At 35.0% G+C, this 20,743-nt stretch overlaps 1 protein-coding gene across 1 annotated transcript in view; it reads left to right on the top strand.

The window, feature by feature from the left end:
- The window catches only part of LOC122796879 (collagen alpha-6(VI) chain-like), a 1,248,728-nt gene that overhangs the window by 783,676 nt on the left and 444,309 nt on the right, over positions 1-20,743 (top strand). Inside the window, exon 23 of the mRNA XM_044065630.1 lies at positions 11,597-11,632. Within this exon, the coding sequence (XP_043921565.1) occupies positions 11,597-11,632 (36 nt within the window). The remainder of the gene's footprint in view (positions 1-11,596; positions 11,633-20,743) is intronic.

Raw genomic sequence — 20,743 nt, 5'->3', positions numbered from 1 at the left:
ATTCACCCCCATTCTAAAAAAATAAAAAATAATGTGTGTGTGTGTGTGTGTGTGTGTGTGTGTGTGTGTGTGTGTGTGTGTGTGTGTGTGTGTGTGTGCATGCACAAAATAATTCTGGTCACATTTCGATTACTGTTAGTAATTAAATTGCTCTAAAAGCCACTGGGCTTAATCTGAGGTTGGAAAAACATGAGGAACTAATGAGTATTACTTTTTAATGTAGCTGTACAGAGTAGAGTTCATTTGGGTGTGCAGATGTTGGCTGTTACCAAAGGCAGCATTTTTATACCTTGAAGATCAGTTGTCCTTTGTATTTTGTATTTTAATAGGTAACAGTGTCTGTGTAGTGCATTTGATTACTGCATTTGTCTATTAACCAAATGAGTCTCTTAACTCATCTTCAATACACCATAAGTCTGTTTTTTTTCTTTTACTTTTAGTTTTACCCTTTCTTCCTACTCTAAACCACACAGCCAACTTGGGATAATTGTTAGATATCAGTCAAACCTGTTACTTCTATACTGCTCCCCTACTATAAACTGTTGTCTAATGGTGTCTTAACTAGTAACATTCTTTGCACTGGTTGGGACCATGCTTAGAATTCTTTCTTTTCTGGTACAGCCCTATAAGAGTTAGGTGAAACCTTGTGGTCGAAGACTTCAGTTAGTTCCCACTCCCTCCTCACCCTACAGCTTTAAATCTCTTATTCTACTCCTGGCAGGTTCAGATCAACAGGAATTCATCCTCCATGAGTGCTACCCTCTTTATCCTACGTCATATTTTTATTCTCAAGTCTTTCAGCCTTCTGATTTACTTTGCAAATGCATAGCATGAGACCTAGCAACAACATGAGATGTCAGCATATGGACTAAGGGCTTCTTCACTCAGGCAACAGGTACAGTGGATATAAAAAGTTACACATGCCTGTTATAATGCCAGGGTTTTGTGATATAAAAAATGAGACCACAATAAATCATTTCAAAACTTTTCCCACCTTTAATGTGACCTATAACCTGTACAATTCAATTGAAAAACAAACAAATCTGTTAAGGGAAAATATAAAAAAATAAAAAACATACAATACGCTGGTTGCATAAATGTGCACACCCTTAAACTAATACTTTGTTGTGTGTGCACACTCTTAAACTAATAGTTTGTTTAAGTACCTTTTGATTTAATTACAACAGTCAGACTTCTTGGGTACAAACCTGACATCAATTAAAGAGACTCTGATTAACCCCAAATAAAGTTCAGCTGTCCTTGTAGAATTTTCCTGACATTTACTCAGTTGCCTGCTACAGCAAAAGCCATGGTTCGCCGATTGCTTACAAAGCATCAAAGGGATCTCATTGTTGAAAGGTATCAGTCAGGAGAAGGGTACAAAAAAATTTCCACAGCACTAGATATACCATGGAACACAGTGAAGACAGTCCTCAAAAAAATAGAGAAAATATGGGACAACAGTGACATTGCAAGAACTGGACGTCTCCCCAAAACTGATGAAAAGACAAGACAAAAACAGGTCAGGGAGGCTGCCAAAAGACCTACAGCAACACTGACGGAGGTGCAGGAATTTCTGGCAAGTACTGGTTGTGTACTACATGTGACAACAATGTCCCGTATTCTCCATATGTCTGGAGTATGCGGGAGGGTTGCAAGACGGAAGCCTTTTCGTACACAGAAAAGACATCCATTTTATTTATTTTATTTTTGTTAACTGGGAGGGTCCGACTGGACACAGGTCCATTTTAAGCGGAAGCCCGAGGAGAAAAGCTCCATGTTACAATAACAGATTAATACAATACAAAGCAATTAATGAAATTTAAAGTAGGACAGAGGAACATTACATGGCATGTGATAACTATAGTAGAATGTACAATCAGCATAGGCGAGGAGAGATTAACCCCCGCCCCTACAAATTATTTATTTTTTTTCACTTCACATTCACAGAAACGTTAATAACATTTTTTTTTTTTATCCCTTCACATTCACAAAACCATTAATAAATTTACAGTCACAATACATTTATGCTTTAGTATAACTGAGAAGTAAATAAATGCCCATAGTGGCATAACTAAAATATACATATAGGTAGGATGAGGGTAAGAGGAGCTCTGTTAGGTATTACATTATTCCTAGATACAGATTAGAGCATTTAACAGGCAAGGAATATGGTACAGAACAGTACCAGTGTTGGTTTGTTTTCTGCTGTTAGATTGGTGAAATGTTTGGATGAATATGCAAGGATATCAGTAGAGCTAAGTAAGGGAAATGTTATAGTGTAGCAGAATTCTTGCAACTGAGCATAGTTATTGCTACCCTGGTGTGTAGCAAGAGCAGAGCCAATTATTAGAATAATAGGATTTCAAGAGGTGTTTGAAATGGGTGCTAGAAGTAGTGCTAGTTATATTGTTTGGGAGTGAGTTCCAGGTTTGTGCTGTTGTGCAGGCAAAGAGAGATTTACCTGCTTCATTTTTATGTCTTATTACTTGAATGAGATTTTGATTGCTAGATCTCAGGACTCTAGTGGTGGTGTAGGGCTGGATTAGCTGTTGGAGGACAGGTGTTTTTTCAGGGTAGTAGTAGAGTTTATGTGCAGCTGGGGCTTGATTAAGTCTTAGTAGCTGAGGAAGTTCCAGCCACTTGAGTTGCATTAGGGAAAGACAGTGATGGGATCTATTTGCGGAATTTGTCGCAAATTTGGCAGTTTTGTTGTAGCATGATTCCATTTTGTGAAGTTCGGTCTGGTGAAGGTTAGTTAAGATAGGGGAAGCATAAAGAAGGATGGAGAGGAGGTGGCTTCTTGCAATAGTGGCTTTGGTCTGATTAATCATAAACTTTTTATTTCTATAGAGGAGACCCAGTATTTGGTTTACTTTTTTGATGGTTTGTGCTATATGGATATCAAATTTTAGGTGATTATCAATCTCTACTCCTAGTAGTTTGGTGTGGTTGGTTGGTGTGATCTGAATATTATTTTTTTGAGTTTATTGTGAGGCTATAGTTTGAATTGGATGATCTGCCAGGGGTGAATAGGATTAGTTTGGTTTTCTTTGGATTGAGAAGAAGTTGTATTTTAGTAAACCAAGATGCTGCTAGAGTAAAGTTGAATTGGGTGAAGGTGTATAGTTCCTTTATGCTGGGAGCAGCACATATTATGGTGGTGTCATCAGCATATTGAACTACTGCAGCAGTGGGCAGTGAAGAGGAGATGTCGTTAGTGAAGAGGGAGAACAGCAGTGGGCCAAGGATGGATCCCTGGGGGACTCCTGTGGAAAATGGTAAGAGTGGATGCCACAGGATCCATGCCTGGCTAAAATTTGCAAAACAATACATCGTCTCCCAGAAGCATGTGGACAAATGTGTTATGGTCTGATGAGACCAAGGTTGAGCTTTCTGGCCACAATTCCAAAAGGTACATTTGGTGCAAAAACAATACTTCACAATACCAAAAGAACCCCATCCCCATGGTGAAGCATGGTGGTGGCAGTATCATGCTTTGGGGTTGCTTTTCTTCAGTTGGAACTGGGGCTTTATTCAAGGTGGAGGACATTATGATCAGTTCTAAATACCAGTCACTTTTGGCCCAAAACCTTCATGCGTCTTCTAGAAAGCTGAAGATGAAGAGGAATTTCAGCTTTCAACATGACAATGATCCCAAGCATACATCCAAATCAACAAAAGAATGGCTTCAACAGAAGAAAATTAAAGTTTTTGAATGGCCCAGCCAGAGCCCAGACCTAAGTCCAATTGAAAATCTGTGGGGTGAGCTGAAGAGCGCTGTACACAAGAGATGTCCTTGCAATCTGACAGATTTGGAGCACTTTTGCAAGAAAGAGTGGGTAAATTTTGCCAAGTCAAGATGTGCCATGCTGATAGACTCCTACCCAAGAAGACTGAATGCTGTAATTAAATCAAAACATGCTTCAACAAAGTATTAGTTTAAGGTTGTGCACACACAACAAAGTATTAGTTTAAGGGTGTGCACACTTATGCAACCAGTGTATTGTCCATTTTTTTTTTATATTTTTTACCCTAACAGATTGTTTTGTTTTTTAATTGAATTCTACAGGTTATAGGTCACATTAAAGGTGGGAAAAGTTTTGAAATTATTTGTTGTGATCTCATTTTTTTATATCACAAAAACCCGGCATTTTAAAAGGGATGTGTAAATTTTTTATCCACTGTATGTTCTAAATGAAGTCATACCGCATTCTGAATTTTTGGAAATTTGATATATTGCTGTACCAGTGTTTTCACATATGACATATGGCATTTGTCACATATACAGACATTATTTCATTGTCAGCATTCAACATCACCACTTAATATTTGCAAATGCATGATGTCGCATTTCTACTATTTCAGTTAAGTACAGTGTCAGTCCCATCTTTCAGTATAACAACCAGTCAACAGATAACTATGTTCCATGCATAAAGGCATGGTATGCATCTGTACTGAGAGCTTGTGTTTTAAGAGTGGGGACATCCAAGAAATTTATACAAGATTGTTATTGGTGGAGAGGATGATCCCAGCCACAAAACCCATCATAGACAGTGTCTCATAAATGTACTAATAAGGTAAAAAACATTGATTTTATTTCTGTGGTATAGTAGTGCAAAACACAATATCATTCCCAGAAATCATTTAGGTATTTCTGTTTGATATGCAAAGAACTGAGAGCAGATGTGTGATATACTGTCAAATATAACAAAACTATTTGTAACAAGGTTTTTCAATTAAAATAAATCATGTACAGTACAACTTCCTCACACATAATGGGGACCGTTCTCCTAGGAAAGGTTGTACAAAACTACCTTAAGCCTCATCATGACTTTCAAGACATATGCTGAGATATTACTTCTGTACTAGAGATGTACAACACCATCTAAAGTCCCAAAGAAGCATATCAAATATCATGCCCACATGTAAAAGAATATTCCTTTATTTTATTTATTCTTTGTTGACCAGGTGAGTCCCACTAGGTTATTTGCATCTTGTCAGGGGAGATATACTGCTACTGAATTTGGGCAGAGTACTGGGTAACTTCCCACACTCTTTTCAATAGTTGCAGTGGGATCTTTTATATCCACTTAAGCTACTACTAGTTCATACAGACAGGGCCTTGGTTTAATGTCTCATCCAGAGGGCAGCAGTCTCAGGAGTGCAAGTCCACCCCCCTCCCCATGCTCAGCAATCCATCTACTTAGCGTAGGAATGTAACCCACAGCTTTCTGCACCAAGGGCAAGTAGATACAAGGGGAAATTTTGCTTAGGCTATCTGGTCTAAAAACATTATAATTGCACAGTTATTTCTTTTTTATTTAAATGTGTTTTCCAGAGTAGTCAAATTATCCCAGTGGACCTATTTAAGGCTCAGACTGGATTGTATAAGTGAATCCAAAAAGAAGCAAATAATGCATGCGATAATAACAATTATACATGTCTATAATGGATATAATATTAACTGATGAGTAACTCTACAGTAGAAAATAATCTGATTATTTAGTTGGATATATAAGTTATGTTTCTAATCAAAGATTATAAAGTTATAGTATTACTAACATAAACAATATTCTACTGCTCCCTAAAGTGTATCAGGTAGCTCACAGGTGTAACCTAGGGCACACAGGAATGCTGAATGTAGATTTCTTTAATATCTAAAGGATTCTATGCACTAATCTCTAATATACAGTTCAGTTAAAAAAATTCAATGTTTACACTTAAAAAGTGAATGTGTGATGCATGGATAATTACATTATGTCAATTTCATTATTTTTTTTATTATGGAGGACTTTTTTATTTTTTTTTTCAGTTTTGTACAAAATTCTAAGTATTTAACAAAATTTGTAAGCAAGGCAAAGAGTGATTCCTCAAGGTTTGGTCTTTGTACAGAGAAGCTGTGGCGACTGCAGTAAGGTTTTGTGAAAGGTGTTTGCAGGGAGAAAGGGCACAGGATGGATAAGAATGAAGACTATAGGTGGCACCCCTTTCTGACAGTCAACCTGCTAAATAGGGAAAACAGATTCATTTTTGTAGCCCGAAAAGAAGGTAGCCCAGGTACAGGTCTGCTTTCTATATAACAGGAACCAGACAGCATTCATCTTGCCCAGTGATGTTCTTTTTATAGAGCCAGTGTGATAAACCTGCTTATTTTGTTAGAGGTTGTTCAAAGTGAGGTTACATTCTTTTTCGAGGTGGCTGCAGTTGTTGCATGCTATATTTCTTACTTCAGCTGAGAGCTGTGAGAGATTTTCCATGATAAGAACTGACTTTTTGAACCTTTTCTTTTGTCCTAACTCTCCAATTTCTTCAGGTATTCCTCATTCTTAGTACTAATAGTGCTTGCAACCTGAAAAAGTATAACAAAACAGTGCAAAGGCTTTTACCTGGACCGTATATGTTTGTTACACACTGATAGTCACATGAGAATTTTCACAAGATACATAAAGAACAAAAATGTTGTGCCTGTGCATTGCATAGTATGTTGTACTAATGTATATTGCTTCTTTGAATGCTACTCCAGAATTTTCAGTTTCCGTTTATTTAGTTATTGTTTGGTGTACGTTTATAAAAAATCTAATATAAGCTTTAACAAAAATGGCTGGTCCTTAGGAGTGATAATATTAGCTAATACAGCCTCATCTGACAATAAAATGTATGTGTATTTTTACTTTGCAGAGTTGGATTAGTTTGTAGTCAGTGTAACAATTATCAGGATGTGCTTTCATTATGGCATATCATTGCACCAAATTTATTTAATGCACATTACTTCATCTTGTGTGCATTATATTATAAACAATAGTGCAGTAACTGCTATTCCTTAATTATCCAATGACTATATATATATATATATATATATATATATATATATATATATATATATATATATATATATATATATTTATATATCAAGATACTTAGCTAATGTAAGAAAAGTGCCATTATAAAATTGTAATGTTTTACTTTATATAACAACCCTACTGGGAGATCAAAACAGTCATGTATGAACTATATTTTTTGGTCATCCCAGAAGTGACATAAATGCACAACAACATATTCCCTGTCATGCCATATTGCTTAAAAGATTTTGCCTGCAAAATTACATTTAGATGAGCAACACCAGTAACAAAAGTCACAGGTTCTCTTACTTGTACAGGCCGTAAAGCTAGGTACAGAAAGTATTTTCAGCATGTCGTAACATGACACCACAATCATACGATAATCATACATTTGCTTGTCATTAGTAGTATCTCCGGTTGATTCTATATTTTTATCAACTAATAGAAACATTATCCCCGTCCTCTAGCTTTTCAAAGAATGCCCAAATTGACTGGTTCATTTTTGAAGTATATTTCTCCCATATATACAGCATCTATGATATAATTCTGCCAAAGTGAGTAAGGAATGTAGAGCTTAATTAAAAAAACTCCTTATTTCAGACTGAATAGGCATAAGATGGCCTCATCAGCGTTCTGTGTTGTATCAGAAGCTTCTGCCAATTGTATTTTCCAGTACCTCTAATCTAAAACTGAAATTTCATTTTAAATTCTATTTTCATATAAACATTTGACAGAACATTGATTTTATTTAATGAAGTTGACTATGAGAAACAGACCTGACTGTGAGTCTAAGTCAACTATTTTTACCATTTAAATTTTAGTACTAACTGACTGCGACATGCTTTCTGAAGGCTGTTAAGAACAAAAGATATTTATTAATCATCCTTCATAATGAAAGCTTGCTCCATGTAAACAATGCCTTCTCATTCTCTGTCATCCTAAGGATACTTGTGTCATTTTGGTCATCCCTTCTCCCTAGGACTATATGCAATATCTGTGTGAGATAGTCGGATTTAGGCCATGGTGCAGGGGCACGCACCACCCCCTTTTTGACAACCTGCCATAAAACCTAACAGAAAAAAAAGTTAAACTCTTTCAGCTGAAATTGGAAAATATACTGCAAACAGATGAGAGTGTACCTCATTTGTTATATTTTCCAATTTCAACCCACAGAGGCTTTATTTTTTATGTTTTTAGATTACAAGTCATGATGGAAGATGCAGTTGGAGGAGCTAGTCATCTTAGAAATCCTGAGTGCCTACTCCAACCACGTCTTCCATCCTGACTGATAAAGATCGCAAGGGGAGGCCAAGAGGTTTTTGTTTGTCTTTCGGCTTTTTCCTGGTAAGGGGTCACCACAACAGAACTCCGGTCCGCTAATGATTAGCAGTAGATTTTTACGAAATGCCAAGGTGCCAGCTCGACGCCCAACCTTCAACGAAGGCACGCCCATTTACACACGCATGTCTTTCGAATGCTACCCAACCGCGGGGAGGACATGCAGACTCCACACAGAAGGCACTCCCAAGCCATGCCAAGACTCGAACGGGAGAACCTCTTGCTGTGAGGTAACAATGCTACCGCCATACCACCGTGGCAGTCTCAAGTGGAGGCCGAGAGGAACTCATCTAAATAATGCAGAAATGAGAAAGAAGAGCGATACGTACTTAAATGGCAGCTACAAAATAACTGTAGTTTTTTGCATTTTTTAGAATTTCTTTAGCTCTGCCACTCAAGATGCCTAAAATGTATTACTGTACCTTGAAGTTTTTCCCTTGCCATAGTTTAGAATGCGATAATGCTAATAATATACATCTCGCTGTTATTGACAAGTTTAGTCGCGCCTATTGGCAAGTTAATTTACTCATACATTTCTTCACTTTTTTTCAACTGTTTGACATGAGAATACCTCTTCCCTATTATGTGCGTAGCCCTACCCATCCCATCCTTTCATCCAAAGTAAAGGAACCTGTTTGAAGATTTAGGGGCACAGTTATTTTCATAACAAAGTGAAGCATTCACATGACAAGGAAGCAACTTCTTTATCTTGTTTAGAAAAACACGATCCTGGAATCTCTCTGGATAGCAGCAGGTAAGCCTTTTTTTAATTCTGGCAGGGTCAAACAAGATATTTTGGGTAGCAGTGGGCCCACGGCTGTTTGTAGATGAAATGATTGTATGTCTGATAATGTACTTTTGGCTTTGTAGGAATAATTTGTAGTTGGGTGAAGCAAGCTGGAATACAAGTTGTAGCTACTGTCTTATTTATTTTTATCCTAGAAGGGTCAGTTCAGTCTAGATGCTTCTGGAAGGCAGAGGGCTTGGGAGCTGTTTGTGGAAGAAATGTGACCCTACTGTTTGCTGTTGTAATTCTGTCTTTACAGGACTAATGTATTATTGTGGATGAAGTAAGATGCATACAAGCTGTGATTACTGCTTTTGTGGGAAAAACTATATTTATGCAGCAAGTGTTTTATTTAGTTATTGCTTAAACCTGACATGGTCAGTCCAGATACTGTAAACAAAAATATGTATGGGGGCTGTCTGTAGATGAAATTATTAGCCCTGCTGCTTGCTGTTATAATTATTACTTTGTAGGACTAATGCACATTTTTGTAAAGCAAGCTGGAATATGTGTTGCTACTATTTGATGGGGATTTAGGGATGGTATATTGAACAAAGTGGTTTCTGCACAGACAGAAAGTACACGATTTGATTCTGACCTGTGGAAAAAAAATGCTAAGCTCAAGTCGCGCACAAAGCAGTTAACCTAGTACGTATGTATGAGACAAAATACATTAATGCTACATTTTTTTTGTTTTGTTTTATCATGTCAGTCTGAAAATTACTGTTAAGAGAAAGAAAAATACATTAATGTATTTTTTATCCTGTCACTGTCAAAGCAGATCTTTTAGGTAGGTTATGGGGGCTGTTTGCAAATGAAATTATTGGCCTTGTCTTGTTTTTGTAATTCTGTCTTTGCAAACCTAAGGTGTATTTGGGAGAAGTAAGATGGAATACAAGCTGTGATGACTGTGTGGATGAAAAAATACATTAAAACAATCATTATTTTCTTTTTCTTTTAACCTGATAGGGTCAGACTAGATACAAAAACGTAAAAAAAAAAAAGACATTGGGTGGAAGAAATGCCTGGCCCCTGGTGTTTGCTGTAGTAATTCTAACTTTCTAGGACTGAAGTGTATTTGGGTGGAACAAGAAGGAATACAAACTGTGATTACTGTTTCTATGAAACAAAATATACAGTGATGTAATACTTTTTTTTTCATGGAAGGGTCAGTCCAGATACTTCATTTGGGCAGTGGTTATGGGGACTGTCTGTTGATGAGATGATTGGCCCTGAACTTTTAAAAGACATTTTTGCGTTCTGCTGAAGAAAGTGTTTTGTGTTGCTATTTATAGCACAAATTAAATTATATCTTTACTGATTCACCCAAAGGTTTGTGCTTCTGGCTTATATTTGATATTACATGACAGTAAAGTAGATTTTGGGTTATATTTCTCTGTGATATGCTGCAATGGTTGCATTTGTTTTCATATATTGCATATACTAAAAATTAGTTTTTGTTTGGGATATTTTTTTCATAACTATTTCTTTAAGTTTCTTAAGTTATTCATCGTTTTCAGACATCATTAAAAAAATTGCTTGTTTGCTATACCTGCTGTAGTGATATTGCCTTCACTGGGACTCTTTACTAGGCTATCACAATGCACATGCAAGCTATGCCACTATGGAAGGGGACTGTGACTTTCTATAGGTAACCAAATCTCACCCGTGTATACCTTGAAACACCTGCTGCTGTCTGTAAATTTGCTGTATACTGGATAGGAGTTGCTTCCATCCACTACCACAGCTACCAAACAATGTTGTACAACAGAATGTACATTGCTGCATTTTCACATGTGCTGTCAGATCATGTTAACATGATCTTTAAACAGACCTTGACACCCAGTGTTCTTCTCCAGTGCTGGTGTACTTTCCAGACTGCACCCCCCCCCTTCTGTAAATCCCTGGATCGGCCACTGGATATAGTGCTTTTTCTAGTCCATGGGTGACCATCAGCATGTCCTGTCATTAGCACTTCCTGTCATCATTGTTTTCATGTCTGTTGTCTTACAATAAACTTTCCTCAACAAACACAAAGAGATATGTCTCCTATTAATTTACCTCCTCTCATTCATTTTTTCCTGTAGATTGTACTCTGATATGCTGACAGCCCTAACACAATTATCTATATACAATATTTCCATTTCGTAGTAATAGCGACACTCCATTTATCTTTAATGGCATTCGTTCAAATACACTTTGTTGCCTTCATTTTTAAAACGGGCACTCATCACTTTCTGTATTTCAGCATATTCACCCTTTTATCATTATCATTGTATGCAGTGACATATTTTTTTTCAGTTTGCCTTTGTTAGTTTAAGCTCTTGTTCATGTATTTCTTTGACTTGGAGTATAATTCAGTTTTTTCTTTCAAACAGCATTTTTTAAAAGACAGAACTCATTTCAAGGGAGCAATAATGCTTTGAGAGATTCTAATGAGTATTCAGTTTGCATGTAGTTTTTCATTTTCAACACAACAAATAGGTTTTCTGATTGTGGTATATCAAGACACAAGCAAATGTATTGATTTGAATTGGTTAAATCATGTATGTATGAATTTCTGTCACTGTTTCTTGTCAGTTGTATTTCTGTTATGACAACATTCTCATGTCTGATATTTGCTTTTCAGGGTTCACCTGGTAGAAGAGGACGCCCTGGTTTAAAGGTAAGATGATCTATTTAAAAAATTAGCATGTACATGGACATAAACATTACCACCTGCCCATGTAGTCTGAAGAAACTCTAATTTAAATAGTAGATAAAACCTCATCTCTGAAACTGGCAATGCCCAGAATTCTAGAAAGGCTATCTGTATCAAGGAGTACTGCTTACCCAAGACAGTAGAGCTGCAGGCAGTATCTAGGTGATAGTAGGAGGTGACTGGCTAGGACAGTACTGAGATGAGGGTTTGGTTAAGTACAACTTACCAGACAACCAAAGTAGTAGTGAGAATGTGTAAATCTTGAACAAAATAATTGTGCATCTGATTAGTGTGAGGATATTGGGTTAGTGGGTTTCTTACAAAGCATTCCAAATCTATCAAACTTAACAGCTAACTGAAGATATATTGATCATCAAACTATTATGATTCTGCTTTTTTATTGAGACTGTAGTTTATTGTATTCTCATTGTCTATGATTTGAAAATTTCCAACAAAGAGTATTTTTGACTGGGGTATTCAATCATAGGTAGCTTGTCATGGGTTTGAAACATAAATGTCAAGCATTTTACCCTGAGCAGGAAAACATGATTTATTAACTGCATGCAGTGAGTAATTTAAAAAAAAAATAACATGGGAAAAGGTGTTCATCATACTGCTCAACCTCTTAGTGCAAAAAAATCTGAACAAAGCCAAAAATAATGGGGGGAGACACAAAAATAGAGGCAGATTTTAAATATTGCTCTTACAAACTTAGAAAGTTGATAGAATAACCGGTTTTGTGTTAGCATTCATTTCCTGAAGGATATGAAGACTGAAACTCAAATGTCTGTCATTATTGAATCACATCAAACCTCCACATTTTGCACCAAAATATAAATTTTATGAGGGAACAAAGCAAACATATTTGGAAAAAATGTGGACAGTTTGCAAAGATCTGGACAGTTGCTAGGTATGTATTATTGTTATTATTATTATTATTATTATTATTATTATTATTATTAATAACATTTGCTTACCGGGAATCTCTGACTGGTTTCAGAGGTTTCATTTTCATTGGAGGCATGGGGAGGAAAAGCTCCAAAAATATATTTAATTAAAACAGTAATAAAATTCACATTGTATAAACTCCAGTCAAATGCATTTCATGTTTAACATTGTCATGAAAATAAAAAACAGAACTTTTGTTCCATTTTCTATTATCTTTATTAAGTACGTTTAAAGTCAGAGAAAAAAATAATGCCCAGATTTTTAAAACTGTTAACTAGTTTAATTATATATAGAGAGAGAGAATATTTAGATAAGGTCAATTATTTGTAAGGTCAAACAAAATTAAATTACCTAATTTAATGCTTATAATATGAAACATTATAATAATGGTTTGCTGCTAATAAAGTCTGAGAAATTTCAGTTTTAGGGCATGGGTTTTAAGTAATTACACCAAATGCAAAAGCTACAATAAAAATGACAAATGACAAGAAAGATAAACACTTTATTAAAATTATTTAGCACATTTGACTTATTCCATTGCAATTTTTACAGAGCAATTTAAAAAAATGGTGTTAACAGAGGTATTATAAATAATGTATTTAAAAAGGAGATGAAAATTCTTATTATTTTGATAGATTGTAATTGACATATCAAATTATTGTTGAATTCTCATTTTGTTAATAAAATAGGTTCCCTATTTAGAGTTTTCAAGAACTTTAAGTAAAAAAAAAAACTTAAAAGCGTTTATACAGGAGGCAGAAGGCAGCATATTGGTCTTTTAACTGGCAGTTACTAATTCAACAGTAGAAATCTGGTCTAGTGTTTGTTTTCCTAATGAAAGAAAAGATAAAATAATTTCAGGTATAATAGATTTAATTTCATTTGCAAGACTCACTGTCAGGAGTTTATGTCCATGCTAATTAAGGCTATTGATCTATAATTATTAAGGTCTGGAAGGTCAAAGTTCAGCTTAGAAAGTAGCACAGTTTTAGAATGACTTAGACATAATTCTGTAATAGATATAATTTAGTAAAATCATGCTGTAAACTATATTATACAATTTTTATAACATTTCAGAAAGTTTTTTTATCAAGTATAGGGAGAAAATACCTGGGCCTGCACATTTAATTTGAGACTATTGATTTAAAATACTATTTCCTCCATTACTAAATTTGTTTCTACCTTCTTTTGCTGAGTAGAAGTTAATGGTCAAATATGGAGTAAGTTAAGAAACATACCTATACCAGTCATAGTTGAATCTAGTAATGGGGAGGTTAAAGATCATAAAACACAAGGAGGATGGTGTATGTTGCTTAATTACTTTTGTGTACTGTATTCTATGTTGGCAAAATGGAACTTGCTTTAAAATTTAAGATTTATGAACATGTTCATGCCATAAAAAGAATGATACAAGTAAAACATTACACAGTCACAGTCAAACTTGCAAAAGTTTCAAAAAATCTTGTGTTTCGCATATACATAGATAGACAGAGATGTAGATAGACAAATAGATATTAGAGAATAAATATCACCATATCACCAAAAAGAGGGAAATTGGGAGTCAAAATTAAGTAAAAGGAATTGTCTTGGCACTTGTTACTTAATCTATTGCCAACATTTCGAAACTTAGAATAGTAAAGTGTAGATGTGTTATTTATTGAGTAGTTTTCTATATTCTGTATTTTCATAAGTTTTTTTTTAACTAATACATAAATAAGGCTGGCATTATTTTGACAGCAATAAGGTTTTTATTGTTTACAATTATATCACATGACCTATATGAGCTCTGTATATAAAGACATGGTTTCTTTTTATGATAGTTCTAAAGAAGTCTCAGTTCATTTGGGAGTGAGAGCACTTAACTTGTGTGAATAAACTTGAGTTTTAGATTTGTCTTGGCCAGAATTATTCTTTTTTATTGTTTTTGTAATGGTGCCATAGGTGACACTTTTGTTTTGGTTCCTGGTTTAATTTTACCTTGGCATGTCCATTTGATTTAACACAGTAGAATCTGTGTCTGCACAAAATGCTCTTCCTGCAGTTGCTGCAGAACCACTTAATTCACTCAAATCATTCAACTACTGACACAGTTGGTAACAAATGGAAGCCTGCACTGTTGCAATTTCCAACAGTGCCAGCCTCCGTGATAACAGTTTTGGTCATGGAAGATTGCCACTATAGGGCAATACTGTTGCCAATATGCAATTTATCAAGTGCTTTGAATATAAAACATCAAGAGGGCCAGATAACACCAATGTGTATAGATTTAAATTGTCATTGTTGAAGGAATGGTTTGGTAAGTCATTAGTTTTAAGATCTATTGGAAGTGTTTCTTCACCTAATCATACTTTAGCAATGAAAACTGAAAAAAAATTGAAAACAAGTTATGCCAACTGTGACATCCGGCCATATCCCACTGGAGTGTCACCAATTAAATGTGACATCCCTTACTATCTTGGGTCAGTAACTAAGGAGCTTCAATCCTCACTACTGATTGCAGTATGAGACTGTGACTTAGAAATGAGTAATATTTCACAATTTTCTCCTAAGATCACAACTGGAACATGTTCTCTTTTCCTGTGACTGGACTATATACCTCTGTCTACCCCAAATGTAACTCCTTATTACACATTTCAGAGCAATGTGTCCAAGTTTAAGACCTCTGATGCAGTCACATTCAAAGTAAATTTAAATCTCACACATCCAAACACTTCTGAGAAAGCCTGACACAGATTTCCAGCTGTGTCCCTTCCCAAAATAACATGGTAGTCCTGCCAACAATCAGAGTGTCTTCATGCCTTTCTAAAGGGGTGTCCAATTATGAAAAATAAATATCAAAAATAAATGATAGCTATGACCATAAGTGACAGGCCTTCGAGGTGACCTGGGGAGTATCAAACAGGTAGATGCACTCTCTAATCTCTAAAGAAAAACACTGATTTCCAGCCACAATGTAAAGTAGTGAAAAATATTTAATAATAACTAAAATGATTACAAGAATTTAAATCAGTACCTTTCAATAAACACCAGAACTCAATCACCAGAAATGTAAACCTGCAGGATAGGTGTCCTTTATTCTGGAAAATTTATATCCTAATAACTAAGTTTTCCTAATCTAACTAAAGAATACTGACCCTGATCTAATCTAATACATAACAGCAAGGAAAAAACAGGCTTACAGTTTTTTGGTGAGTTCTGTTTCATGGGTGTCCACTGACTGCACAGCACTGTAACTGAATATAATGCAGTCTCAACTGTCTTATTTTAAATATAATAGCCTTTTGAAAAAGTTCTTTTTCTGTCAAGCAGCTGTTTAAATAATCAGTTAGCATACAGGAACATTCTAATGACATCATTCACTGTTCAGCTGATTCTCCACAGTTTGTACTTTAGAATGTCCCTCTCAAACATGCTCAGTTAGAAATGTATCAAAACAATGACAGTTTCTCTAAACATTCTGTATAAACAGGGAAATATTCAACATTTTAAAATGTATTTACATTTTCACAAGTAGGCATGCTGGCATACAATACAAGTCAATCTGAGAATATATACAACTCTCATGCCAGACATTCTAACACAGATGACAGTGTTTTCATTTTCTTCACACCGACTTGGACATCTTCAGCTGGATAATTTATTTTTAAGGACTGCATTTGACCACAGTGCTGCATAATGACTTACTTGAACTTTTTGATTGTGCAAATGTTCATTCTCTCCAGAGATGACAATACAAAAATGGACAAGCTTTAGTCCTATTTTAAGTAGATATTACAAAAGATTACTTCTGACTTTTGTCAGAATGAAAGCACTTAGTCTATTTAATAAACTAAGTGTGTTAACTGTCCATGGTGGTGCTTTTTTGTTTTATTTTGTTAGTGTTTTCACCAATTTTCATTAGTTTGATTACATCTGGCTTGCTTTTTCCACCTTATGAAGCAGAATATTGTTCTATTTTTAAACGAATAGACAAAACTATGATCAAATTCAGACATGTAAAGAAATTAAATTTATTAGATATAAAATGATAAAAAGCATGCCTGTCCTACACAGGGAACATTATTTAGACTTTCACAGTCTGGGATGATGGCCTTCCATCTAGTGATGGCAATGATTTTTGTTAGGCCACTCTTAGCAGTATAATGATGATGGTGATTTTTTGGAATTATCCATTTTTTACAGATCCAAATGAATAAAGTAGAGAAAATCTCAGATGTTACCACAGTCAATGAATGTGACTCACCAACATCAAAATGTGGACAATAGTGGTTGTTCAATGAGAGGAAGAGGGTCACAAGGGAGGAGTGGAAGGAGGAGATTAATCTGTTTCTAGATGATATTACCATTTATAAGTATAGGCAACTCACTGTTACCCCTGAACTGAATTGCCTATAGAACTTAAGCTTTCACTAGGAAACATAATTTTGACCTTTTGTGGGACATTTACAATGTATCATTTAAGTCTCAGCTTTTTTACAAATATGTCCTGCCATGCCCATGTTTGACAGGCTCTATGAACTTGACTTTAGGTAACTGGCAAGCAAAATAGAGTCCATAACTTGTCTAGTGATGAAAGAAGGCTACTGTCTGAATTAATGACTAACAAAACATTAAGAATTATGAAGCCCATTAATGAGGATGGGGTAGTCATCATGAAGAGTTTTGACAACTCCAGTAAGATGTTACAGTTTCTTAACAATGGAGCTTTTTTATCAAACCATTGCTATGAATGAAATTAAGATTGCCTGTTCTGAAATTGACATGTGGTTGAACCATTTATTCAAAAAGCATGATTTTCTCTAGAATTTAATATTTTTTATTGTGATCCACCCTGTTATACCAGCAATATTTGGGATTCGCAAAACCTACATTTTGAAGCCAGCTGTTAAGACCAATTGTGGCAACATAGGGTTCTAAGGCTGAACTTTTTATTGTTTTTGTGGACAGAAACTTAACATTTTTTTTGTTTTGATGACAAAAAAGTATTTTAAAAGACTCTTAGCATTTTTACACTTTATTGAAATTTGTGGTTTTATTTACAATTCATTTTTTATTAGAACTGATGTAAAAGATTTATTTTCTGTCATTCCACATATTTCTGGGTTACAGTGGATGCATGAAGTACCACTTACTGATCTTTTTCTGTCATATAGAGATATTCTATTCATAGAATGGAGACAGTTTTAAAGAATAACTTTACTTACTTTGATAGTTACTTCTTTAAGTAGGTTAGGGGAATTGTCCTGGGGGTAACCTTTGCAAACAATTTGCAAACATCATTCTTTGGTATTGAGAAACTAGACAGCATTAAACTATACTTGAAGTACCTAGGTGGCATCTTTATACTCTGGGGATGTAGTGAACAAGCACAGCAGGATTTTTCGTTTTTGAATGAGACAACAGATTTTTTTGAATGTAGCCATTCTTATGACAGTGGCACTATGCATTATTTTGGGACTATATCATTTAATTGAAAACTCATTTAATTGAAGCTTAATTCATTGACACATATTCACTGAAAGCTCACTTCACTGAAAACCCAATTCACAGAAAGCTCACTTCACTGAAAACCAATTTTATTGAAACTCATTTCACTGAAAAGCATATGTGGCCTTTTCCCCACCGTTGTGCGATCCTGGAGTTAGTATATAAATTAAGGGGGGGGGGCACAGCCCCCCACATTGGGTGGTGTGGTGGGCATGGCCCCCCACATATTGTAAATATTTTAAAGCATATAGATGGATACTTACAAGTGTAATGAAATAATTCTTCCAGGAGACAACATATAACCAATTTATGTGGAGGTGTTCGCTTCCCACACCCCCCCGAATATGGGGGGCTGTGCCCCCCACCCCCCTTACTTTATATACTAACTCCAGGATCGCACAACAGTGGGAAATAGGCCATATATACCTTTCAACGAAATGAGTTTCAGTGAAATGGGTTTTCAGTGAAGTGAGCTTTCAGCGAATTGGGTTTTCAGTGAAGTGAGCTTTCAGTGAATATGTGTCAATGAATTAAGCTTCAATGAAATGAGTTTTCAATGAAATGATATAGGCCCATTATTTCGATATTATAATCTATAAGGATTATTCTGGTATTTGTTATCAGTCTCTCGTCTAACATAAACCTATTTTGTGAAATGGTTACTTACATTGTTCTAATTACCACCGCCTCTGACAAAAAAAGAATCCTGATAAAAGGCCAAATGATATAGTTTTGCATATTAGTTTCTAATAATAGCACATTTTTCTCAAAAACATCACAGAAACTAAAGCATACTGATGAGGTTCAGTGTATAGCACAGAACAAAAGCACTCATTAATCATATTTGGTTACTTGGTTCCTTTGGTTTTGGGTGATGGGGGTTTTGTGCTACTTTTTTATTTCACCTGGATTCTGTTGTGTTTTCACTTTTAATAGCATATTTGTGGAAGTGATGGAATCTTTGAAACCAGTATCCTGTGAATGAGTCTATTATTAATGCAATTGCTTCTGAGATTATTATCAACTAGCCTTTTGGGTTTCAACCAGTTTATTGTCAAACAGTGGCTGAGACCAGTGTAATACAGAAAGAATAACCAAGAACAGCAGAGTTATAATTATTTATTTTAATATAATAACTGGAAAAATTAAAAAAAAGCCATGTCTAAGAACTGGAAGTCCATATTTGGTTCAACTGGCCTACTTTCTAAATTAGATAAATTTTGGAGAAATAATTTTTTCCTAGATGACTGCAGTAATACTTGTGCAATAACTAGTATTAAAACACAATAAAGGTATGTCACAATGTGGTCATGTTCATAATATAAATTTATATATGACTCTGTAAATATTTCAATAAGCCCATGCTGTAATCCATTCCATGTAGAACTGTAACACAAGGGGAGTGGTATATTTGCTTGCAGCTATTTATGCATAACATTCTATGTTAGCAAAATGGAATGTGCTTTGAAATCTAGGATTGATGAACATGTTTATGCTATAAAAAGACATGATGCACATAATGCATTATGCAGGTTCAGCCAAACTTAAGAAATGCTTCAAAAAATTGCGTTTTATATATTGGAAAAAGTAACTGCTCACCTGAGGAGGATTGGGAGACAAACTTAGAGTAAAGGGAATTCTATTAGCAGTTGCTACTTGATACAATACAGTCCCCTGGATTAAATTACCATGTCCTTATTGCCAGTTTTTTGAAATGTAGAGCAGCTAAGCTGTGAATATTTTATTTATTGTATATTTTTATGTATTATGGATTTTTATAAGGTATTTAATATATAACAATTCTTGCATTGTTTTGAAATTCAGCAAGGCTTTTTTTGCTTGCAAATGACCATCGTGAGCTGTTTAAAATGAAGGAAGTGTTTCAGTTTTCATGGCAGTTCTGAATATAATATTGTTCATTTGGAATTTAATGTATTTTATGAATAAACCTGAGATTTTAGATGTGTCTTATTTGGTATTATTTTTATTGATTCTAATTCTATGTATGTAACTAAGGTATCACTTCTTTTTTTATTCCTAGCCTTGTAATTTAGCTAATTCAGCTTCTTTTCTGTAGGAAAAAAATGAGCTTGAAGCTTCTCTGAAGTGTGAAGTTTCGTAATAAGGTGTTTTTTTTACTTAACTTTGATGCCTTACTATCTACTGCACTGTTAATAAAACAATTCTAGTTCAGACTTTGAAGGATGTTCCTCTTCGCAATAAGAATATCACAATCATCTTTTATAACATCTGAAAACAAGAGTAGTCTGGTAAACAGGGGTTGGCTCTCTAGTTATAGGTGTTTATATTTTAGTCATACAGTCATAAATCAAATTGGTGGTAGAATTATCTGAAAATATTCAAAAATCAAAGGTAGTGATGGAAGCTAGATGCAATAACACTAGTGAAATAAGGAAACCTAATTGCAAAGCCAGGATTTATACATATACGAAAAAGAAAAAGTCAAGTTTTCTTGGGCAAAGAAGTTGATAAAGATTTAATAAGTCATATGTTTTCATCATTGCAACTCTAGTCTCAGCAAAGGAGAACTGAAATATTTTGGAGCTCACGTTGTAATAATGGATTTATGGCTATGTTCTACACACTTCAGCTATGACTGGTCCTGCTACGGATCATAAT

This window comes from Protopterus annectens, chromosome 3.part0 (assembly GCF_019279795.1).
Source record: "Protopterus annectens isolate FY-2018-M chromosome 3.part0, PAN1.0, whole genome shotgun sequence".
In the NCBI taxonomy this organism is placed as follows: domain Eukaryota; kingdom Metazoa; phylum Chordata; order Ceratodontiformes; family Protopteridae; genus Protopterus; species Protopterus annectens.
The sequence above is the reverse complement of the archived record's forward strand: the minus strand, read 5'-3'. Positions and strand labels throughout refer to the sequence as shown.